The following is a 24789-nucleotide window of genomic DNA, read 5'->3' as shown; positions in this document are numbered from 1 at the left end:
GTTTAAGATGGTAAACCCAGTGGCTGCTCACAGCCTGTTTGCCTGCTGGCAACGCTGTGAGGGAGAACACACCTAGAGACTCCATTGAGCTCATCTCCTTCTGCATTGCCTCATGCCATTTCCTGGCTTCTTCCTGAGGCAGTTTCTGAACATCCTCAAAACTCTCAGGTTCACACTGTGCCATACCTACCCACACGTCTGTGACTGCAAACCTGTCAAGAGGTTTACATTTCATTGTGTGAGCTGAACATCTCAGCGCAGTTTCAGTTACCCACTAGAACCAGCCAGAATGTCCTTGGCATCAGAGAGCTCCCCCTCTGACTTACTGCACCATCTAGACGTCTCAGCTGGCCCTGTGGGTGAGGAAGGAGCACTTCTCTGTTCAAGCTTCACAGCTTTCAGAGAAGTCCTTCCCCTTTCCTGCTCTGGGTCGGGACTCTGTGCCTCAGCAGCAGGTTCAACCTCTATCTCTTCCTCATCAGCAGAGTCAAGCAGACTCTCTGAAAGAACATCAGGGTTCCCATGTATGCGTGTCCACCCATTCTGCTCACAGAATTCAGCACTACTGCTGAGCAGAATCCTGGACTGATTGCCTGTTGGATAGGCAAATCTCCACCCCTTGGTCCCTGGCTCAGACCCACAGAAAATCATCTTTTGGGACCTAGGGCCACCCTTTCTGCACTTGGCCTTTGGCACAAGGACTCAAGCCTCACAGACAAATACATGGAAGAAATGCACCTTGGGCTTCTTGCCGTGCAGCAGAAAGTAGGGTGTGTCCCCTACAACAGAATTGAACGAACGGTTCAATGTGAACACAGAAGTCTTCCAGGCTTCAGCCCAAAAGTGTTGGGAAAGCCCAGCATCAAACAACAAAGCTGCAGACATCTCCTGAAGCATTCTGTTCCTGCATTCTGCAATGCCATTCTGTTGGGGACTGTGTGGAACTCTCAACCTGTGACATATTCCCTTCTGGCAGAAGAAACTCTGCAGCGCAGACCTGGTGAATTCCCCACCGCGGTCGGTCTGAAAGCTCTTCACGTGTGTGGAGTATTGCAGTTCAACTGCTGCAATCCAATCTCTTATCAGCGGCGTAGCCTCATTCTTGTGTTTGATTGAGAAAAGCCAGCCATTTCTCGAAAAATCATCCACCAGAGAAAGAGCAAATTTGGCCCCGTCTAGACTGGCATAGGGCCACACAAACCTGCATGCACCAGCTCAAAAGGTCTGGTGGTCACTCTTTCAGACCTAGGGTAGGAGCACGTTTTCACTTTCACCTGCTTACAAGCCCTGCAATCAAGAAATTTAGCACATGATTTCATTTTGCACCCCACAGTGCACTCTGGGATCTTCTTCACGTAACCCCAAGACACGTGACCCATTCACCTGTGCCAAAGATGATGGCACGCATCATGGACTGGAACGTTGGCACATTGCACTTGAGCTGCCTCAGTGGTACCTGGACCTGCAAGAGAGGTTTCTAGCACAAACAGCCTATCTTCCACATTCCACACTGACCAGTTGTCACCCACCCCTGGAAATGAAACACATGTTATTCTCAAAACACACTCTGTAGCCATCAAAAAAAAGAGTGGCAACAGATAGCAGACAGCATGACAATCCGGGGACGACATTTGGTTCCATTTGCAAGACAAACAGATTTCCCAGATTTTACAGAGGTGCAGTTCCACAAAAGACCACAAGATGGCACAATGTGGTGCGATGCTCTACTGTTGATCACAAAGGTCAGTACAGTGCTCTGTTCACAGTCCTTTACTGTTGCCATGGAAGCTGCTAAGTGCCTTTGTTCTGAACCATCCCTGCCAGTCCCTCTTTGTTTCTGCTTACCATGTTTCGCAGACGCAACTGTACTGCTTCTTATCTGGTTGCTACGGGAGACAACCTTAGCATCCTCACCTCAATGTCACCGATCTTCTCCACTCCTTTAAGGAGTGATCCAGGCGATAGAGAGGCTGCTTGAGGATGCTACAAGGCGCAATCCTTTTGGGCTTTACAGTGGTTAGTAGTGCCTTTGCGTAATCCTCACTTTCTCTACAGAACACATATTTTCCCAGGAGGGCTAAATCCTGCTCCCTCTTGGTCCACGACTCTGGGAGGAAGAAAGGCCTTGCATTCTCCAGTGTCCATTGTATGCTGAATCAAGTTAAATATACCACATACAAATCACCACTCAAATGAGAAAAAACACACAGAAACAAAGCAGAGGGAGAACCAAGAAGGAAAAAGAGAGAATTAAACCAGGCTCCTTCTGGCCTGTTACTAAAAGGCAACATGACCTTGGGAGAAAGATTACAGGACCAGTTCATTCTTGCTTAAACCAGCTTAGCCCAAAACAGCACCTGCTCTCAGCAGAATGGAAACTTACTTGTCAGCAAAATGTTCCAGGTTGCACCAGCTAGAGAAGGCACCAACTTCTAGCTTGTGTCACACAGAGAAAATACCAGAACCTTCTACTTGAATCAATAGGTAAGAAATGTTCTGTACCTCAAAAATGCAAGCTATCACACTGTGAGCTTTGAGTGAAGCGTGTTATAGAAATTTAATAATAAGAAAACAAATAAAATGGCTACTAGGATCTAGGGGTCTAAGGAGACCACAAGCTTACCATGAGTCCAGAGTGTGATGCAGCAGGGGGACGGGGTACTAATGCTCTTCTAGGCTGCATCAACAGAAGTCTAGTGTCCCATTCAAGGGCAGTAATAGTACCACTCTACTTTGTCTAGGTCAGACCACACCTGGAGTGCTGTGTCCCATTTTGGGCACCACAATTTAAGAAGGATGTTGACAAGCTGGAAGGCGCGCAGAGGAGGGCAACCAAGATGATCAAGGGGCTGGAAATCATGCCTTATGAGGACTGGTTGAGGGAATTGGGAATATTTAGTATGGGAAAGAGGAGATAAGATCGCCATCTTCAAAAACCTCCAGGGTTGTCACATGGAAGGTGATATCACTCCCAGAGGGAAGGACACAAACCCATGGCTTCAAGTTACATGAAATAACATTCTGACACTAAGAGCAGTTTGACAGTAGGACAGTCTCCCTCGGGAGGTTGTGGACTCCTTTAATGGAGCTTTTTAAGCAGAGGTTAGATGGCAATCTGTCATGGAGGCTTCAGTTTGAGATTCCTGCATTGCAGAGGGTTGGACTAGATGACCCTCTGAGTCCCTTCCAACTCTACAATCCTATGATTCTATGAGTCTAACTATCAAGCATGTGGTAAAGAAACATGACAGGATGGAATCCCAACAGAAGTTCTGAAAGCCGGCTTCAGAACTTCTCTCATGAAACACCTCCACGACCTCCTCTTTGAGAGTTAGGAACAAGGATCAATGGCACAAGACACAAGTATCATACATACCACCAAGTTGATATCTTTTTGTCAATAAATGTCAGGAGCAGAGAACCCTCTCCTCTCCTGGTAGCATCAAAGACAGGAAGAACAAGCAAGTTTATATTTATGTTTTTTATTCAGTCATCTGGTTGCAAGACAAAGAATCCAGGTCTCCACAAAAAGGAGACATTGCCTACTCTGAAGGTAACCTCTTCCATCCCCAACAACATCCTGAGTACTTACAGAAAATCCCGGGAATCACACTCCTTTGCATTATTTGCACCTGAATGCAGAGTGAGTGATGAGCCCTTGGAGAAGGAGAATCTCCCAAACTTACCAGGGAGATCTCTGCAGTCTGCTCTCTCACTCCCCCCTCCTCCACCACTACCTTCAGCTATAATTCAGTTCTGCCTTCTTCTCCTCTTGAAACTGCTGGAGACAAGGTGGCAAACCTTCCCACTCTCCCTCCTCTTCTGAGAGGAGCCGAACAGACTGAGTGGACACTTCCGAGTCTTCCTGTTCAGTTCATTCCCCGACAGTAAAGATTAAAATATCAGTTCTCATTGGATGGGTACACAGGACAGATTGAAGCAACCACAACCACTTAACTCAGTTGATGGCCACAGTGCATAGGAGCCAACTCCTAGAGGTAGAGTCCCCAATAAAATATTTTAGGGGGCCGCCTCCCTCAAGTTCATGGGCATTGCCATTCAAATGATGTGTGTGCACTGTCTTGTGATTGATTATGCAGGGGAGAGCTTACCTGTTCCACCCCCAAAACTTTATTCAAGTTGACACCCCTGCGGCCATGAATGCCATGTAAGGAGCAGCACATGCTGCCAGTACTGGGCCCACACTGGTGTGGGCCCAAGTCTTGCCCCCTGCCAAGTTCTGAAGAAATCGAGAGCAGTTCAATGTGTTTGTTGTGGAATGTTGGCTCATTATGAGAGTAAGGGCACTGGAATTACCCAGTGATGAAGCCAAAGTTGTATTTGTGATTAGTTTGCTAGAAGGGGACACCAAACGCTGGGTGGCCCCCATTCTCATTGCCTGGCATGCAGGGTTGTCCTTATGTGCCTTGTAGGGTAGCAATCATGGAGATCTGAAGGGGCAATGGGGCATCAAACACATAGAGTAAGGAAACAAATATTGGTATGCATTGCAAATAAATACATTAAACAGAAAACAGGCTATAACTGGACCCTTCCATTCTTTATTTTTGTAGCCATCTACATCTGATCTTGCAGAATAAGGTCTTTTCAAGGTGTTTTTGAGTGCTGATGCCAAAGAGTCATATAATCTAGATGGCAGAGTGTGGATTGTGCATTAAAACAGTGAGGTGGGGTGATCTCCTGGTTTTGTTTTTGTGTAGTGATCATGAGATCCAGTTTCATTCATCTTAAAGTGTCTTCTTAGAGCCAAGCATCGCTAGGCACCTTCTTACAAATGTACCCTAAGCGTTGTTCACAGTGTAATGCAATCCAGCAATCCTTTCCGCAATCAAGGCCTATTGCAGCACAATGGTTTCTGTCTTCGTTTTTAGGCTCATCTTTTTGCCAGTACCTGAAAAGAAAAGAGCAGCACTGAGCAATCAAGATTGGATGTCTACTTCCTCATGTGCTCCCCATGCCTTCTATCATTAAAAAGATGTTCAGCTCTTTCTCTCTTAACATCCACCCACAATTGGGATGGATTTTTAGAATTCTAACCATGTAAGGAAAACAACAACAACTGTGGGTCAAGACTGTCTCTTTTCTTTTTACATGAAGTGGTTTCTCATAGGAAACTACAAAAAGTGAGGGTGTCACTTTGAAGGCTCAGTGGTACACACAAGAACTGTCAGTCAATTTAGTTTGGGAAGTATCCAATGCAGTACTCCTGCTATTGCCAGGATTTCCATTTCTGCAACAGAACTGGCCCTCTCTCCTTTCCATATGCACCCACATCCTCCTCAGATCTGCTCTGGACCGTTGTGAGTGTTGTGAGATCCTTACTCTCAAGTAGCAGAGTTAGCACAGTAGTGATTGTTCTGAGCATATTAAAACCATGTTAGATTTGCATCCGCCTTCATCCACCTCATCTCACATCCATTACCCACCCCATGCATGAGGCGAGCAATGACACTACACAGAAACAAAAATAGCTATGTCCTCAAATGAATTACAAAATATAATCTATAACCACAAAGCCATTATAGGGTTGATTGAAATGATATGATATCTCTCACATATATATCTTATCTAAATCTAACATGATGGTTCTAAGTTTAGTCAATTATCCATAGTTGACAAAGGTATCACCCAAGCCTCACTCTTATTGTCACTTGCATTCTCCAGTGTCCATTGTATCCTGAATCAAGTCCCACTACACAGCACTAAAATTCTGTGATAAACTCATTCTGTGATAACTTCCTCATTTTTAGCTCTCTGTAAATCTATTAAATTTATATTACTAGTAATAGTAGGTGTTTTTTACTCCCACGAGATGTTTGGGTGATCAAGTCTAAGATCACATACAGTAGTGGCTCCCAATTGGTGATCCACGGACCTGTTAGAAAAGATGGCGCCCAGTACTCTTCTGCTGCGCCGATGGACGTCCGTGCCGATAGAAAACGTAGGCTCCCTTAGCTCTCTTAGCATAGTCCTTAGCAGAGTTCAGCAGCAGGAGAAACTGTTGCCTTGTGTGTGGATAATAAATCAGACTGAATGCAGGCCTTTTGCTAATCTCCAACAGTCTTTTAATGAGAAGAAAAACATCATAACTCAGCCCGGCGAGAGAGCGGACATCCTTTCGCCTCTCAGCCAAAAACGAAAGAAAAAAAAAACACAAAGAAAGATTCCCGTATGTGAACATAACCATGCCTCAGAATGTGAGACGTCACACAGAACTGTTTAACCCTGTAAATTCTGATTCTCCTCACACACCCTCTCGTCTCGCATCCTGAGGGAAACTGTGAGTATAACTCACCCCAAACACAACCCTTCACAGAGTTGGACTCCATGGGCGTTCGGACCCCTGCACAGTCAGACATCTGGAACTTCTCAAGCAGCTGCTCAATCTTGCCTTTCTGACTGAGCAAGAAACTCCCGTTCTCAGACCTGTCTATCTTAACGCCTAGATAAAGCCGAACGGGACCAAGGTTTTTGAGCTTAAACTTCTTACCAAGCTCTTTGGTAAAACCTTGCACCTGTCTATCTGTCTGTGCACAGCTCTCGGCCTGCCTGCCCTCTGGCAGCTTCGTGGTCGAGCACACATCTAAAGACCTCATTGAGTTCAACTCCTTTCCCATTGCCTCTTGCCCCTTCCTGGCTTCTGCTTCAGGCAACTGTTGAACCTCCTCAAAACTCTCAGGTTCGCACTGCGCTAAACCAACCCACACGCTGGTGACCTTAAACCACTCAGGTGGTACCCCCTTTGTGGTGCGTGCGGAACGTCTGAGCACTGTCTCAGGTGCTCCCTCTGACCCACTGGGGCTAGCAAGTGTGTCTCTGACACCAGAAGACTCCCCTTCTGACTTACTGCGTCTTCGGGCCTTCTGCACTTTGCTAACGGGAGATGAAGGCTCACTCTTGGGCTCTCTTTTAACAACCTGTGGAGATGCCCATCCCTGTTCTTGACCCTGGTCAGAGACCTGGTCCTCATCAACAGGTTCAGCTTCTAACTCTCCCTCCTCATCAGAATCAGACAGACATTCTGAGAGAATGTCAGGATTCGCATGGATCCTTGACCAACCATTCTGCTCACAGAACTCAGCACTTCTGCTGACTAGAATCCTGGACTGATCACCTTCTGGATAGGCAAACCTCCACCCTTTTGTCGCAGGCTCGTATCCAGAAAAGATCATTTTCCGGGACCTCGGGTCACCTTTCTTTTGTTGAGCCTTTGGCACAAGCACCCAAGCTTTGCAACCAAACACACGGAAGTAGTGCACTTTCAGCTTCTTTCCGTGCAGCAAGAAGTACAGTGTGTCACCTACAACAGAGCTATAGGACCTGTTCAACGTGAACTTGACCATCTTCCAAGCTTCGGCCCAAAAGCTCTGAGGCAAACCAGAGTCAAACAGTAGAGCGTCAGCTGCCTCAGCTAGCGTACTGTTCCTGCGCTCTGCTACACCATTCTCCTGAGGAGAAGCAGCAACTGTCAACCTGTGACGTATTCCCTTCTGGCGGAAGAAACTCTGCAGAGCAGACCCAGTGAACTCTCCGCCTCGGTCACTCTGGAAACTCTGCACCTTGGTGGAAAACTGTAGTTCCACTGCCGCAACCCAATCTTTGATCAGTTGCGCTGCCTCGCTTTTCCATTTCAGCGAGAAAACCCAGCCGTTCCTAGAAAAATCATCTGTCAGTGTGAGCACAAATCTGGCCCCGCCCAGACTCGGCTTTTGTATGGGTCCACAAAGGTCTGTGTGCACGAGCTCAAAAGGCTTTGTGGTTACCCTCTCCGATCTGGGATAACTGCACCTTTTTACCTTTGCTCTTTTGCATGCCCTACAATCTAGGAATTTATCACATGCTTTCAACTTGCAACCTTCAGTGCATTCGGGCAACTTCTGGATATATTTCCAACAGCTATGCGACATTCTCCTGTGCCACAAGTGAGCACACGAATCATGAGTGGGAACGTTAGCACACCTCGCCTGTGCTGTCTCAGCGTCCCCCTTACCCTCCAGAGGTGTCTCCAGAACAAAGAAGTTGTTCTGACATGCAACACTGACCAGTTGTTTCCCACCCCTGGAAATAGAACAGACATCATTTTCAAAGCAAACCTTATAACCCTCCTGTACAAGAGCGGATACAGATAAAAGACAACATTTCATTCCTGGCACAATGTAGACCTCCAGCTCTGCCTGTAAAAAAGAAACAAACACATTGCCAACAGTGGTTAATTGTCTCTGTGAACCATCAGCAAGAGTGACTGTTTTCCCAGTTGAAACAGCCCTGCAGTTCCACATTTCACCACTAGGTGGTGCTGGCATCAGGTGGTGGCTGGCTCCTGAGTCGATGACCCAACGCAGCATGCTGCCCTCACTGGAGTTGTCTCTCAGCATTGCCATGGACGCAGCTAGGTGATAAGAAGAACCGTCTGTCTCACTTCCTGTGTCACGTCCTCCCTTCGCATTCCCATGCTGGCCTCCTCTCCTAGACTGGCTGCCATGGAAACCTGGCTGGCTGCCATGGGAAGCGACCTTGGAGACATCCTGCCCGGCCTCTCTGGCTCTCCGCGGGCAGGATCAACGCAAATGGTCAACAGACCCACAGATAAAACAACGCCAAGTGGAAAAAACCTGAACTGTGCCTTCTGCTGGCCTGGCCCCCCCTCTGCAACCGGCAGGGCTCTCTGCGCCAGCTTGGCCCTCTCTGAGACGGCGTTCCTCCTCGTCATACAAGCGACCAGTGGAAAACTTTGCAAACTTGCCTTTGGTCTTCTCTGCCCCCCCCCCCAACCTTGCCAGCAGCTCTCCTTGAGGCTGTACTGCATCTGGGGACGTGGCTTTTGGCTTCCACTGTGGTTTCTCGGCAAACCCTCTCCAGCTCCTGCCAAACAGCCTGGGCACTGTCAAGACCCTCCACCAAAGGTAGCTGTGAGCCCTCCAAACTGAGCACTATAGATCCCAGGGCTTTCTGATTCTTCCTCTGTGAGGCTTGGGCAGCTGCAACATCTGCTGCTGCAGCTCCGGCTGCAGCTTGCTGTGGGGGCCCTCGGACCGCCTCCCACAGACCCTTGGCTACCAGCCAGGCCTTCAGCTTCCTGGACCACTCCTCCCAATTTCTCCCATTTAACTTTTCGAAAGGGACGGAGTATGACTCCTGGCCATCTGCCATCTTCTCCCCCAGGGCTGAGCCTACTCACGTAACAGCAGCTCCTCTTGGCACCCGGTCCTGAAGATGACATCCTCCCCAGCGAGCTTCGCTGCCTCAAACGTTAGGCAGGAGCTCCAGCTGGCTTCTCCCCCCCCCCCACAGGCACGACGTGGCAACAGCTTCCAAAGCTTGGCTAGCTTCCCATAACCTGTTAGAAAAGATGGCGCCCAGTACTCTTCTGCTGCGCCGATGGACGTCCGTGCCGATAGAAAACGTAGGCTCCCTTAGCTCTCTTAGCATAGTCCTTAGCAGAGTTCAGCAGCAGGAGAAACTGTTGCCTTGTGTGTGGATAATAAATCAGACTGAATGCAGGCCTTTTGCTAATCTCCAACAGTCTTTTAATGAGAAGAAAAACATCATAACTCAGCCCGGCGAGAGAGCGGACATCCTTTCGCCTCTCAGCCAAAAACGAAAGAAAAAAAAACACACAAAGAAAGATTCCCGTATGTGAACATAACCACGCCTCAGAATGTGAGACGTCACACAGAACTGTTTAACCCTGTAAGTTCTGATTCTCCTCACAGGACCACCCACCCAGGGGTTCCATGGTGTCATTCACATAACTAAAACTGCCACTGAGATATCAAAATGTTCAAAGGTAGGGTGGCCCATGGTGTGGCTTTTGAAAAACAAGGGGTCTGCAGTACTTAGCTAACTGGGAACCACTGGCATACAGGGTTTAATTTCCCAGCTACTATTATACAACCCCACTGCCTGTTTGTAAAGTTTACTCAATACCTTTGTCAAAAAGGATTCGTGGTTGGTATTGGGTGCATCAATAGAGATGAATGTCATTGGATTTTGTTCCAGGAGACCTTGCAAAAATGAAAGCAGCCCTCTGTTAATGCAGTCTTGGTAATAAATGCCAGTCCAGTTCTCTGTTCTACTACCAAGCTGTGGGTGAGTGAGATCTTACTCTGACCTTGTACATCCATCAACACAAGCTGAAAAGAGTTGTTAGATACTTAAAGGGAACCATGAACTGTCTTAAACTGCTAGCTGACAGTGTTGCTCAGCTTTAGGTTCCTGCAAGTCCTTCTGAAGCTGAACTAAGGAGCACAAACCATTTAAAAGTATGCCTTCAGCCTCTTCCGAATCACTGCATTCACTAGGTTAGAGGAGCAGGAAGAGGAGCCTTCCTGCCTCTCCAACCTAGTGAGAAGCAGCAGCCGCTCATCTGGGCAATGATGTGGAGGAGTACATATGTAGGTCTTTGGTAGTAGAGAAAATTGCATAGCAAAATATATTTGGAGAGGGAAAGAATGAATTATGTAAACAGAATCTGCAACTTTTTGGAATGCATTCCATTAATATATGCTTCTGCAGAAACTTACGTGATTATAGTCTCTATTCCTGCCAGCCATCTCCATTTCTTTCCCTTGTCTTTAAAGACTCCAAACCAAAAAATCTTCTTACGCTTTTGTACTTGCTCGTTTATAAAAAACTAGGGTAGGGGTGTTGAGAAAGAACAAATAAAATCTTTTAAGACAATGTCTCTTTCTCTGGGAGACTATAGCCCTTTACAGAAATTCAACAGGCATAAAACAAACACATTTTAAAAGGAGAAGGTATCACATTTGAAGACCCAATCCAAATTTTGGGCGGAAAGTGATCAAAACTATACATTGTATTCCCATCTCCAATAATAATTTCATATACTGGATGTGGTATTGTCCCCCTGATCAAAATTATGATGCTTATGGTGATGATGATGATGATGATAAATGACGAAGATGATGGTGATGGAATCAAGGAAGCATCCCAAAGAGGAAATATTGTAGTGAAGAGTAATTTCACATGCCCTCACCGAGACTGGCTACATATGTCTTCCAGTCATGATACAGAGTTATAATTTCCAGATACTGTAAATTACTGTGCCAGAGAGCAGTTGGTCTTGGAACCACCTAGAAGGACAGTGACCTGTGTGTCAAATACTCCAATTTCTGCATCCATGTTTGATGGTTGGTTCCAGAGACACTGGAATCAGTCCGGTTGTGGTATGCTTGATGGCATGATGATGGGGTCTCACCCATGTCTGTGCCTTGCAGCACCCCAGTAGCCCCTGTGCCAGAGCTAAAGGGCTGGGAAAAGGATATACCTTGCAAGCTCCTCTAGAGTCATCTCCATGATACTCTCCTGCCAGAAGGTTAGCGTGGTGAGGGAAACGTTTGTTTCTAAGCACTCAATACATCTCAAAGAGCAGAGGAAGAATTTACAGAGAATCCAAGAGATAGATGCCTCTGAAGTATCTACTCCTCCTCCTCCTCCTCCTTGAAGATCTCCTTCCTGACTGCCAGCTTCATTCTATTAGAGCTCAGCAGCTCCAAGAAACCTTATTGAGTCCCAGATGGTAGCAGCTGTTCCCTGCCCCACCCACTCCTTGGCTTGACTGATGGAATTGCTGTCTTGGCTGCATACAGGCACATGTAATCTTCCTAAATGGATAGTGATGATAGGAGCCCTTTGGCTCAAGAAGATCACCTACATTTCCTATACTTAGCTTTGATGCTCACCTGTTCTTCCCTTGTTTCCACAGACATGAGCTGGGCACCTTCCCTCTCACATTTTTTTTTGGAATCTGCCCATGAGTCTTGGTCACGAGAAAGAAAATACATTGTCCTTTGATATATAATCCAACCGTCATTCAAGTTTCCAATAAGGAGGTCTTTGAGTCAAGCCAGATATGGAGGAAGAAGAGAAAAAGAAAACAAGATAGGGAATTTAATGGGAACCACCTTGTATGTCTGTGTAGATTTCAATTATTTTTATTAAGTTCATTTCTGTCGCCGCATGGTAACATATATTCATCTGGGAAGCTCAGAAATCTTAAAACAAGAAAAACATTAACTCTTCAACCCATGTTGATGGTGCAGTAAATACTTGGGTGGGCATAGCTGGAACAGGGAGCACAGTCAAGAACCTCACCTACTTGTTTCCACCTGGATACTCAGGGCAGAATCAGGGCAGACCTGAAGGTTGGGAAGGGGGAGTAGTTGTGGTTTATCCAAATTCTCTTTCTCTTTCCAGGCCCTCTGTTGAGTTGTAGAGGGGGGAAGGGAATCTAGAATGTAGGTTCCTGGCATAGGGCAACTGGGACAGATGAGGGATTCTGCTGGTTCACCACCCAGTTTGCTGCCAAGCATTCTCCCTGCCGGAGCTGACAGGATAGATCTAGTGGGCTTCCAAATCCAGTGGGTTTCCAAATGGCTCTGGGGGATTTTCCAGCTGATCTGACAGGTGCTCCTGCTGAGCTTTGGCTGAATTCAAAAAATGAGTCAAATATGGCGTCTCGCCAAGACAGGCTGCAGGAGAAAAGAGAAAGAGAAAGATGGGGGTGGAGTTTCAGGAATGCATGAAGAAGGAGGAGTATGAAACTGAAGTTTGACCTGACAGAGCCCCCTGATCTATTTGATTTATTCTGCTAGACTGGAAAAATAAAGGACAATGATGATTAATTTTGTCTGCGGAGGTGCTGAACAGGGCTGTCCTGGACTAAACCCACACACAGAGAGAAACCAGCTTTCAGTTGGCTTATGAGAATCATCAGAGATCGCAAAGAAAGGAATATGATAACAACAAGATGAAGAAAATATACAAAGAACTATCTGGTTTGAACTGGATAGAACTGATTAAGGAATGCAGTAAAATAAGTGAAGTCTGGAAATAGCCGGAATTTTGGACTCGTGCGGAACTTGATATATGGGTACTCCCCAAAAATTTAAAAATTTGGCTGTATAATTTGGAACCAATGTGATTTGAATAATATGATGTGATTGGCCTGTCAATATTTTTTTTTTTTTTTTTAAAAAGAGTGCCCTTTCAGTTGACCTCTTTTGATTGTATCTGCAGAGGCAGGGCTCTCATGGGTGAATATAATAAAGGACAGATCTTTTAGCTCACCTGTTTTGATTGTCTACTATTATAGCAACGAATGACGAAGTCTTTTCTTGCCTCCCTATATAACTAAATCAATTCAAAAGGTCAGGAGAGTTGAACTGAATATATCTGATGTTTCCCTAGGGTGGCTGGATTCAAAGGAGAGCAGCACTCTGCTCTGGCTCTGGCTCAGCTGGTGCAGAATCAGGGCGGGTTCCCACTGTACTACAATTCTTCAGCATTGTAAGGTATCTTACCAATTTCTTTTTGCAGTTCATCATTTTTGTTGGCAATATACCGCATTTCCTCTGATTTGTTTTGAGCTACAGCAAGTATTCCGAAGTCTAAAAGATTTGAAATAGTTCAAGGCAAAATAGTATCTGAAATAACAATCTGCCAATATTAAGAAACCATTTTCAAACATTTTCAAAATCTCTAGCTTGAAACAAGAAGCAGAGCTCAAGGATCGGGTTCTTATGAATATGAGGACAGACTTGATTCTCTGTGGCTGAGATCACCAATGAAAGGCCTCAGAAGAATCCTGCAGCTGGATCAGACCAAAGACCCATGCAATCCACTCTCCTATTCTCATATTATAAGTGGCTCATGAAGTATCTCTAATGTTCCCCTCCTATGTCCTCCTTTTCTGCTGGGAATCACAGGGTCACAAAACAATTCCCACCTCGAGTCCCACAGTAAAGTCGAATATACAAAGAATACTTTGCAGTTTTCTATTATGCTTTGTGAGATCTAAGAAAATAGAGGCGCCAAAACTCTTTTTCTGATGAATACTGGGTTGTATTCCGCATAATTCTAAGGAGGACATAATGTCAGTGCAGGAATTTATCCTTGTACAATGCAATCTTCAGCCCCTTTCCCTCCAATCTGTTCCCCACCCTGCAGAGCAGCTTTGGTGATGGCATGCAGGGAGAAGTGGGGGCAAAGTTCCCTTGTGCTAGTGCTAAAATCTTGCAGTAGTATAAACACTGTGAATTACAGTTTGATGGGGGAGGACAGCATTTCTAGTGGGGGGATGTGAGAATCACAACCATCTGCTTTTCTTCTTGCTGAGCAATGAAACGTGATAAACTCTATTGGGTGATGGGTTTCATTGAATAAATGTATTGCTTACACAATATGAATTCCAAAGTGAACTATAGGAATTGATGCCTGCTTAAATTAAAAAGGGTCTAGCAAACTGAGGATGTGCATAAAAAAAATGCTTACCATCCTTGTCTTCATGGATTGAATCAAGCCCAACAACAAAGGTCCGAATCATATCCACTGCCATTTGAAACTCCATCCTTTTTTTAAGTTCCCTTTGGTCTAAGGAGGAAGTAGGCAGAAAAGAAATGATTAAATTGTCTGACTATCTGGCAGTGGCGTAGCGTGGGTTGTCAGCACCCGGGGCAAGGCAAGTAATTTGCGCCCCCTAACCCATGGATTTGCGCCCCCTAACCCGTGGATTTGCACCCCCTAACCCAAACCCCTAGATGTTGTGCCCGGTGCGGCCGCCCCCCCCCTGCATCCCCCACGCTACACCACTGCTATCTGGGGGAGGGGATACTTGGTTTCAAACTGCTTTTAATATTGAATTTAAATTGCTGACTTGTAATGCAGATAAGAAATAAAATCAACAAAAACATGAATATGACTTTTATTATTATTTTCTGCTCTTGGCCCTTGACAGCGGCTGCCCTGCTGATCTGAAGTCCTGTTTCAATTTGGCCTGTTACTTCTGTCATCAGATAGTTTGGCCTTCCTTTGAGAGATTTGGATTTTTGGTTGTCTAGATACATCTGTCCTCTTTGTCCTACAGTCTTGCATTTGCCAGGCTGCCTCATGCTCTGCCACATGCTTAAAATATGCAAATTCTTGGATCATTTGATTCCCTCCACTCGAGATTTGCTTACTTTCAAGTGCCCTTTAAAAATGAATTAGGTGTGCAAATAGGTCAAGGGCTCATCTATCCAGTCTACAAAAAGAGGTGCTGGAACTCAGCATGAATGCCTCCCTTCTCTTAAAATGTCAACAGCACCCACCTGAGAGGGGCCAGAACAGGGTCCTGATCAATTTCAGCTGAAAAAAGCCCTGCATATATCTTGACATTTAGGTAGGCTCTGGACCCACCCATTTTGGCCATGGCCTTATCCTCTGCAGCCTGTTTTCCCCAAGCACTTTCCTTCAAGGGACTGGAGCCCTAGCAGAGGGCAGGGTGGCGAGGATCAGGAAGGGGGGCTCTCCCCCGGCAAATGAGGATTAGTTGGGAAAGAAGCAGAGAATTGCAAGCTGAGAAAGGGAATTGTCCAGGGTGTCCCAGGGACTTGTGTTAGTCTATGTGTTTGTTCCTAGTGCTGGAACAAAACATTGCCATTGCTCTCAATGGGTGACAGCTGTAACTCATCCCCGGAAATCAAAGAGAGAGGGTAAATGGGGTAAATGGAAACTGGATCCTACCATCTCTTTTTGGAAATGCTATTGGCATTCAAGCAAAGCCCAGGACAGTAGTAGCAAAGTTCGCCAATTATGTACTTACATAGCAGGAAAAGCAGCAGTGTCAACACAGTAAAGAGGATCATCAGAAATACGACAATGTATTCACCCGTGGGAGATTTCATGAAGGTTACAAACTTCTGAAAACCAGATTCTTGAAGAAAGAAAATTCTGCTTTAGCCATCGGTAGCCAACATATCATTGGCACCCCAGAAAAAAGGATTTTCATACACTGTGGTAGCCATCAGCCACAGATATTCAGTGGTTCAGGGGGTGGGTCCTTGGGATGCTAAGCAGATGGAGGAAGCAAGGCGAGATGCCTTGCTGCGTGACGAACCTTTTCTTACAAATGTCTGGATCAGAAGACAGGAGCCTTTGATATTACTTTCTCCCCGCCCCCCGACAAATGACAAGATGCCCCCTCCATACACATAATACTTTTTAAAAAAGTTTTAATCTATACTTTTCAAGTTTATAGATTTCATTAGTTTTACAGTCATTTTAACATTTCAAAGTTTGACTTCCTCCCCTCTCTTTCTGTGGTTCCTTAAATTTATTTTTAATAGCTTCTGCATATCCCAATTTATTTAACTTGCTCATTTAATTATCTACTTTAAATACCTGTATATACTCTTATGGAACTGCACGTTATTATAATAATCCACCCAACGTTTTTATCTGTTTTTATCTGTTTTCGATTTATCTGTAAATATTCAATAAACCATTTCCATTCCTTTATAAAAAGTTTGATATCTTGATTTCTTATTCTTCCTGTAACTTTTGCCATTTATGCATACTGTTAGTATTGTAATGTCTCATTCTCACATTGCACAATGTTGCAGGTTGCCTTTATTTACTTAATTGATGTAGGAGTATGGGAACTATTTAAATGTCTCCTTCCTCCCTCTCTCTGCTCTCTCTCTCTGCTCCTCTGCTGAAGATGATGGATGTGAGTGTCCTCTTGTTCTTCTGTTATTTGCTTTACAAATAAAACCTTTGGTATTACTATTCCAACCACAGTTGCTTCTTCTGCATTCTGCTGTAAAGGACTGAATTTACTATCTGCAAACGGGCATTTAATGCTCACACATATTCCATAAGTTTTTGTAGCCATTTCTCCTTTGTTGAGACTTCTGCTTCTTTCCACTTAGGGGCAAGTAGCATTCTTCCTGCTGTAGTAGCATACATAAATGAATTTCTATACAATTTGGGTAGTTCTGTCCCCATAATTCCCAAAAGAAAAGCTTCAAAAGGCGAAAGATTTATATGATCTGAGGTGAAACTTTGGCACCTGACCCCACCCAACTCACAATTCCCCCCTTCACTTCTTACCTCCTTTTCTCCCTAATACAACACTAATGTCTCAACAAATGAAACTGATCTGTAGAAAATGTAACTTGAAAAATAAGAGACATTGCACATAGTTTTGTTAACCAAGAAATCTTTAATGAAAGTATATTTAGAAAGAAAGAAAGAAAGAAAGAAAGAAAGAAAGAAAGAAAGAAAGAAAGAAAGAAAAGTTTCTGGTTTTGTTTTTTTTACAAAAGTTATTTTGAACATCCTTTTCAATTAATTGTAGATGATTTCCCTGTAAGCTTTAACCTTACTACAAGACCACCACATATGATAAAAAGAACCTTCTTTCTTATTACATTTCCAAGATTTATAATTTTTTGCCAGTGTACTCACTGTTAGATACCAACAATATATCATTTTCATATAATTTTCTCTTAAACCGTAGCATGCTGTGAATTTTATATCCATACTCCACAATCGTTCCCATGCTTCCATGTCTATATTATGACTGAAATCAGTTGTCCAGTGTATCACTGAGGATTTTACTTTCTCATTCTTTTTACTTGCTCATCCAATCTGTTACCTCTGAGGATGTGGACAGGCTCCTTGGAAGAGTGAAACGAACAACCTGTCTCCTTGATCCTTGTCCATCCTGGCTCATAAAAGTGAGCCATGAAGGGCTGGGTGAGGGGCTCCATGGGGTGGTGAATGCTTCTCCCTGTGAGGGAGCCTTCTCAGACCCACTGCAAGAGGCAGGTATTAAACCACTTCTTTTAAAATATATATATTTAGACTCCTTTACTTGCATCACATACCACTTTCAATTTGTCTCCTGATTCAGATTGATTTAAAAATAATCTCTTAATATTCCCCCCCCCTTTTCTAATATCTGTTGATCATTTAATAAATTCTCATTTAGTCTGAATCAGCAATTTTGCTCTGTTCTTAATTTTATAATAATAAAGTTGTGATCTGATAATGTCCCGGGTAAAATTTCTACCTTCTTCACCTTGCTGTACAAATCTCTATCGGTCCATACAGAATCTGTTTGACTCGCTGAATTATTCTCAGATAAGTAAAATGTAAATTGTCTGTCCAGTGGGTGTTTCTCTCTCTACATAGTAATTAGACTTATGTTTTCTGTCATCTGAAAAAGGCCTTAGGTAGCTTCCCTTCTTTTGTATCGCTTCTTCTTATAGTGCTGTCCCATTGCAGGGAAGCTACATCATTCATATCTACCATCAAAATTATCTTTTCATTCATATATTCAAATAAGATTTCCTAATCTCTTTTAAAAGTCAGTTTTTTTCTCATTTGGTGCATTTACATCTATTAATATTCTTTTTTTCTCTACTTGTGATGTTAGCTGTATTATCAGTATTCCTCCTTAAAGGTAAAAGTAAAGGGACCCCTGACCATTAGGTCCAGTCGTGACCGACTCTGGAGTTGCGGCGCTCATCTCACTTTATTGGCCGAGGGAGCCGGCGTTTGTCCACAGACAGTTTCCGGGTCATGTGGCCAGCATGACTAAGCTGCTTCTGGTGAACCAGAGCAGCGCACAGAAACACCATTTACCTTCCCGCTGGATTGGTACCTATTTATCTACTTGCACTTTGCCTTACTCATCTTTAAATAATTGTTCTGGATCTAATTCTGGTTTCTGTACACATTACCACAACTCTTTTCTTTATACAGTCAGAGGCCACAAAGCCCTTTCCTAAAACTTTAATTGATCAGAATTCTTCTGTGTTTCATGCAATATGTGTTTCCTGAAAACAAATAACATCCAAATTTATTTATTTTTACCACATGTTCAATCCCAAGCCTTTTTGTTTTATTATTGAGTCTATTTAGATTCCACATTAAGATTATCAATGCCATTTTGTCCTTTATTTATTTATCTCTCTTCTCCCCCTCTGTTGATTCTTCTTCATGTTGTGGCTCCCAACCAAATGCTCTTTCTCCTGCTAATTCTTTTCCTGCTAACTTTCTCCAGAATTTATCTGCTTCTGTGGAATCTCTACATCTCTGCTTTCTCCCTTTAAATGTAAAGGAGACTCCCTCAGGGTATTCCCAATGAAAAGCGATTTTGTTTTATCACGGTGTGTCTGTCAGATATTGGTAATTTGCTCCTTTCCGTAGCAGTCTCATCAGGATTTCTTTCAAAATTATTATTCTCTGGTCATCAAACTGAGATTTTTCTGAAAATGCTTCTGTATTATTCTGTCTTTAAATTGCTTTGAATTGAAAAAAGAAACCCAATCAACTGACATATTTTTTCCTTTAGCATATCTTGATTTTACACAAAAAGATTTATCCAGTGCCACTTTAACAGTTTCTTCATCCATTTCAATCAAATTGACAAGTTCTTTTATTATTCTTTCACTTAATTCCACCGCCGTATCTTCTGGCAAATCTCAGACTAAGAATCAAATCTTTTAAAATCAGCCTTCTGTCCTAGTCTCTGTATACCCTCCCCCATCTCTTTTCTCATGAAATTCTTGTCAAATCAGACTTTGTGTCCCCTTCTACAATTAAACCTTTTCTCTGACTTGGTGTTTTGGTTGGGCCTGGAGCTGTTTTCTTGCCTACCTTAGCCATAGCCATAAATATTTATAAAGTCACAAAAATTCTGCATCCAGAGCTTTAGAGAAATCACAAGTTAATCGAAATCCTTTGCCTGGAATGCTTGTTTTATTTTTGTAAATGTGAAAATTTGTATAAGTGTGGCATAGGGCACGGAGGAGGAGGCAGAGCAAAGAAGGCGATTTTTGTCCTCGCTCGCCCCAGCCCCTTCCCGGCTGCCAGGATACCAGGCAGAGGCTGGGAGGAGTGAAGGCAAAGATCGTCCTCACTTGTCAAAGGCCCCTCTCGACTCCTGGACTGCCAGGTGGAGTTTGGGAGGAGAGAAGGTGAAGATCCCCTCGCTTGTCCCAGCCTCCTCTTGACTCTTGGTCTTCTGGGCAGGGGCAAGGGTGGGGCACACAAAGGGTGCCCAGCGATGGTTGGGGATGTGAGCCCCTCAATATTGCAGCTTGTTTGGGGTGGCATGCATATTTATGGTATGATAAGGTCAAAGCACATAAAGCATTTAACAATCATATTGTCAGAAAAGCATTGTTTAACGTCTGGATAAGATATAAGGACTTGCTCGAAAATAAAACCCCAAGGTGGTTGTCACCAATGGAAGCGAAGGCTCAGAAAAAGCTCAATATGGAGGCCAAATGGCCGAAATATTGGGAAATTCTGGAACAAGAGGGAGATAGACTAAAACTACAGAGTTTTGAAAAACTAAAAAATAGAGTGCGGGATTGGCTCCATTATTATCAAATAATGGAGGCATATAATCTGGACAAAAAAATTGGCTTCCAGGTGGAAAAATCAAAATTGGAAATAGAGCAGTTAGATCCCAAAAGTAAGAACTTGTCAAGAATGTATAACTTGCTGTTGAAACGGAACACTCAGGATGAAACGGTGAAATCAGCTATGACTAAATGGGCACAAGATGTTGGACATAATATTATGATGGCTGACTGGGAACAGTTATGGACCACAGGTATGAAATTTATGGCATTTAATGCCTTAAGAGAGAATATAATGAAAATGATTTACAGGTGGTACATGACACCAGTCAAGCTTGCAAAAATTTACCATTTGCCCGATAATAAATGTTGGAAATGTAAAGAGACTGAAGGCACATTCTTTCACCTTTGGTGGACATGCCCAAGAATTAAGACTTTCTGGGAAATGATTTACAATGAAATGAAAAAGGTATTTAAATATACCTTCCTGAAGAAACAAGAGGCCTTTCTCCTGGGCATGGTCGACCAACTGGTGCCAAAGAAGGATAGAACTTTCTTTATGTATGCTACAACAGCAGCAAGAATACTTATTGCAAAGTACTGGAAGACACAAGATCTACCCACCAGGGAAGAATGGCAGATGAAGGTGATGGACTTCATTGAACTGGCGGAAATGACTGGCAGAATCCGAGGCCAGGGAGAAGAGTCGGTGGAAGAAGATTGGAAGAAATTTAAAGTTTATTTACAGAAACATTGTAAAATTAAGGAATGTTAGAAGGAGGCTGGAATGAAGTTATGTGGCTTTAGCGGAAATATTATAAAAGATTAAGTAAAAATAGATTGTTAATGGATGAAAGGAGGAAAGGTAAAGTTACATTATATTAAGATAAATTATAGGATAAAAATTGGGAAAGATGAAAAGGATTTGCTGAAATAGCTAACCGAACTAGAATACAAAAAAGGGAGGTGCGAGGAGGTCAAGGAAACAAGTAAATGAAAGCTAAGTTATGGGAAGGTTCGTTGTGTCTTTTAACTGTTCCTATTTTTCTGGTTTTCTGGTTTCATATTAAAAAAAAATAATAATTTTTTTCCTATTTTTTTCTTTTTTTTATTGTGATGTGTTGTTAAGTTTTTGTTTAATTTGGAATTATCTTTTTCTCTTTTTGTAACATTTAAAACTTTAATAAATATATTTTTTAAATAAATAAATAAATATTGCAGCTTGTTTGGACCTCTGCCTCAACATGTTTACATGGCTGAAGCCCCTTGAACCTCCTATACCCAACGCCCTGGACAAGATACTCCCTCTGTACACATAATTCTGTTAGGTTTCAGTTATGCCACTGTGCAGTTCTTGGAGTCACAAGACTCTGTTGACATTCCAGACGGTTGGAAGTCTCACGGGAGACAGGAGACGGATGTTGATGTTACTGGTTTCCTATTTCTTTGACCTTTTCTTTTTTTCTGTCTCTCACGGAGAGCAGACACATATTCTTTTCTGTCTTGCGTAGTTAGAAATAAAGTAGCAATGTAGCATATATTTCTGGCTGCTTCTGCTGCTGTCTGGGTACTCTGTGCAATGGAGTGCATGCCTGAAGTCTCATTCAAAGGCTTAGGTTGTTAATCACCATCGGAGGAGAGCCTGGATGGGTTCCGAAGATACGTTGGAGGAGTAGCCATCACAGCTGGGTCGTATGGGGCTCCGACAAATTCCACATACAGAAACTTTACTGGGCTGGCCATGGGCCCTGTTTTGATGCTGCTGATGGGGCAGCAGGCTAACTGAGGAGGTGCAGTGCAGCTTGTGTGGTCTACACATCTCTACCCACCCCAGCACCTCCTACCTGAGGCAACTGCCTCATTCTGCCTAATGGTGGAACCATTCCGGACTGCACACAGTAAAGGAACACAACAGCCAGCAGCCAAGAGTCCTGGGGTTTCTATGGGGCTTAGTGGATCTCTGGCACCCAAAAAGCTGCGTGGGCTTTTCCCTGCATTCTTCCCTGGCACAACATGTCTGGTTCCACTTTCTACCTGTCTCCCCATCAACTTCCCTATCCCGTGCATTCCTCTGTTTTAAGGGACACCTCATCCCATATGACTCTGCTGTATACAGACCTCCAGTTCCTGGTTGTTCTGCTTCTCCTGGAGCTGCAGCCTTTCCAGGCGCTGCTGGCTTTGCGGGCTTTGCAGGCGCTGGCTTCCCCATCCTCTCAGTCTTGTATGTGAAACAACAAGCTAGAATGAGACAACAACAAATGGAGATGAAGACTATGAGCACGTTAGGTATAGAGCGGTGACTGTCAGTCGGGTCGGGACTGCTGATTCTCTTAGATCTGTCAGCAGCCTTTGACATGGTCGATCATGAACTTTTGGACCACCGCCTTGCCGACATGGGGATTCAGGGCACAGTCTGACAATGACTGCCCTCCTTTATCTCAGGTCAGGCAGAGGGTGGCACTAGGGAGGGAGTTGTTGCCCCGGCACTCCTTGGTGTGTGGAGTCCCACAGGGCGCAATCCTTTTCCCGATGCTTTTCAATATCTTTATGTGCCCCCTTGCCCAGATTGTCCGGAGCATTAGGTTGGGTTGTCATCAATATGCTGATAACACCCAGCTTTATCTGTTGATGGATGGCTGCCCTGACTCAGCCCCGGACACACTGACCAGATGCTTGGAAGCTGTGGCTGGATGGCTGTGTGGGAGCCGGTTGAAGTTAAATCCTTTGAAGACAGAGGTCCTCTGGCTGGGTCGGGACGACATGGAGTTGGGGAGCCAACTCCCATCTTTTGAGGGGGCTCAGTTAGTGCTAGCACCTTCTGTCAAGAGCTTGGGTGTAACCTTCGATGTTTCCTTTTCCATGGAGGTGCAGGTTGCAGCCACAGCAAAGGTGGCATTTTTCCATCTCCGCCGTATTAAGCAGTTGGTCCCTTACCTTTCTCGTCCTGATCTGGCCACAGTGATCCATGCGACGGTCACCTCCAGGCTTGATTATTGTAACTCGCTCTATGCGGGGTTGCAGTACCAGCCCCAACTTGTTGGAATGCTCTGTCACAAGAGACTAGGGCCCTGCGGGACTTGACATCTTTCCACAGGGCCTACAAGACAGAGCTGTTCCGCGTGGCTTTTGGTCTGGACTCAGTCTGACCCTTATGTTTCCCTCCCCTTATGGTTTTGATCTATGGGCTACTATTAAAGTGAGGCTGCATTTTAGATTGTATTTTAACCTGGATTTTAAATTTGTGTCCCCCCCCTTATGTTTTTATTGCAATTTTACTGGTGCTAGCCACCCTGAGCCCGGATCTGGCCGAGGAGGGCGGGGTATAAATAAAAAATTAGTAGTAGTTGTAGTATTAGACAATCCAACATAAAGTTGTTGTTGAGTCCAATATAACTGAAATGTCTTCTATTTTCTTTTACTGGATCAATCTCAGTTTTAAACCAAAAGAGATGTTCCATATGGATTCCAAGGCATTTTAAAAAATTGTTTTAGGTAATATAGCACATTCTCATTTTGCACCCTATCCCTCTCTCTTAACTCCTGGGCATTTAGCTTACAGGACTCCAGTGAGATGTTCCCCATTTAATAGATAGTGTGGGACCTATGAGGTCTTCAGATGTTCCTGGGTGTCAACTCCCTCCATCACAGGGCCACATCTTCCCCATCCTTAATAGAAGGTATATTCATTTAATTCTATAACTACCTCCTGGTCATCAGAAAAGATGGAGTACTAGATCCGGTCTCAGTTGGACGCCTGTAAATCCACTTGAATCTAACAAGACTTTGGAGATCATGTGTTGGTCCTGGAAAAGAAGCAGGGGAAAACTGTTACACAGGCTCTCCAGGTGTGTCATTTGTGTGTGTGTTTTGCAAAGACGCAGCCTGACATCTGATGCTGTGGCTTCAAGAAAGAAGAGGACTGTTGTCTAATCCCATTTCAAAGTCATCTGATCTAGCAGCCCTTGATATGCTAGGAAATGAGGTTTTTTTTCAAGAACTGTGTTTTCTGGATCATGTTCTGGATCAGGATCTGGATCTGGATTTACAACCTGGGTCCATGAGTCAGAGCAGGGCACCTGTACACAGCCCTAGAATATACCACCACTCAGTTTCATTGGATGACCCTGGATTCTAGTATTCAAAAGAGAAAAACTATCTGAAGTTTTATAAACCTGCTTATCATTTCCCCTCTAAGTGACCTTTTGGACCTGGAATGAGACCCTGCAAATATCATAGCTTGTAAGGAAAGTAGTCCACCCATCAGACTTAATTCTGTTTGGATACCTTGGTGTTGTCATGGAACAATCTTTTCTCTCCTTTAATTTCTTCTTAAGGTTGTTTCATCCTCCCACTGGCTAAGAACCACCTCCCTTGTGATGTCAGGCATTCCAGAACTCCTCCCCTTTAGGGTATACCATTTCCTGATTGGCTGCTCATCATATCCAATCAGCATGCCACATAAAGCATAAACCCAGGAAAATGTTTATTTCAGATCTTGTATACTACTTATTTTCCCCCAAAAGTTATTACTGTTTTACTTTTGAACCTTTAAAAACTTATCTAGAAGTACATCTAATGGTCTTTGTTTTATTCCATTTTTGGAAGGTGTGTC

The 24789-nt window shown here is 44.0% G+C and overlaps 1 protein-coding gene across 3 annotated transcripts; it reads right to left on the bottom strand.

Moving 5' to 3' along the window:
- Nucleotides 1-4540: 4540 nt before the first annotated feature.
- LOC309350330 (CD209 antigen-like protein C) lies at nt 4541-24572 on the bottom strand. Of its 3 annotated transcripts, XM_081877330.1 has the most exons (10): nt 24462-24572; nt 23881-23980; nt 22296-22415; nt 15623-15733; nt 14314-14412; nt 13344-13430; nt 11724-11875; nt 10545-10654; nt 9949-10025; nt 4780-4912 (listed from the first exon to the last, which is right to left on the bottom strand). In XM_081877330.1, the coding sequence occupies exons 3-9, from the start codon at nt 22384-22386 to the stop codon at nt 9986-9988; spliced, it is 690 nt and encodes a 229-aa protein (XP_081733456.1). In that variant the 5' UTR covers nt 22387-22415; nt 23881-23980; nt 24462-24572; the 3' UTR covers nt 4780-4912; nt 9949-9985. The 3 variants fall into 3 exon arrangements, with proteins under 3 accessions (XP_081733455.1, XP_081733456.1, XP_081733457.1); XM_081877329.1 differs by lacking the exon at nt 9949-10025 and having other exon boundaries at nt 4541-4912; XM_081877331.1 differs by lacking the exons at nt 9949-10025; nt 10545-10654.
- Between the last annotated feature and the right edge of the window lie 217 nt (nt 24573-24789).

Source organism: Podarcis erhardii (assembly GCF_964252035.2).
Source record: "Podarcis erhardii genome assembly, chromosome: 9".
NCBI lineage: Eukaryota > Metazoa > Chordata > Lepidosauria > Squamata > Lacertidae > Podarcis > Podarcis erhardii.
Note: the sequence above shows the minus strand (reverse complement) of the source record. Positions and strands in the feature narration are given on the sequence as shown.

Bases quoted from the DNA above. Each gene is read 5' to 3' on its own strand.
- LOC309350330 (XM_081877329.1), bottom strand. From the start codon at position 22,386: ATGGGGAAGCCAGCGCCTGCAAAGCCCGCAAAGCCAGCAGCGCCTGGA. The intron at 15,734-22,295 runs GTCTGTATACAG...TCTTTCTTCAAG, and splicing joins AGAACAACCAGGAACTGGAG to AATCTGGTTTTCAGAAGTTT. The intron at 13,431-14,313 runs GTAAGCATTTTT...CAAATCTTTTAG, and splicing joins AATCCATGAAGACAAGGATG to ACTTCGGAATACTTGCTGTA.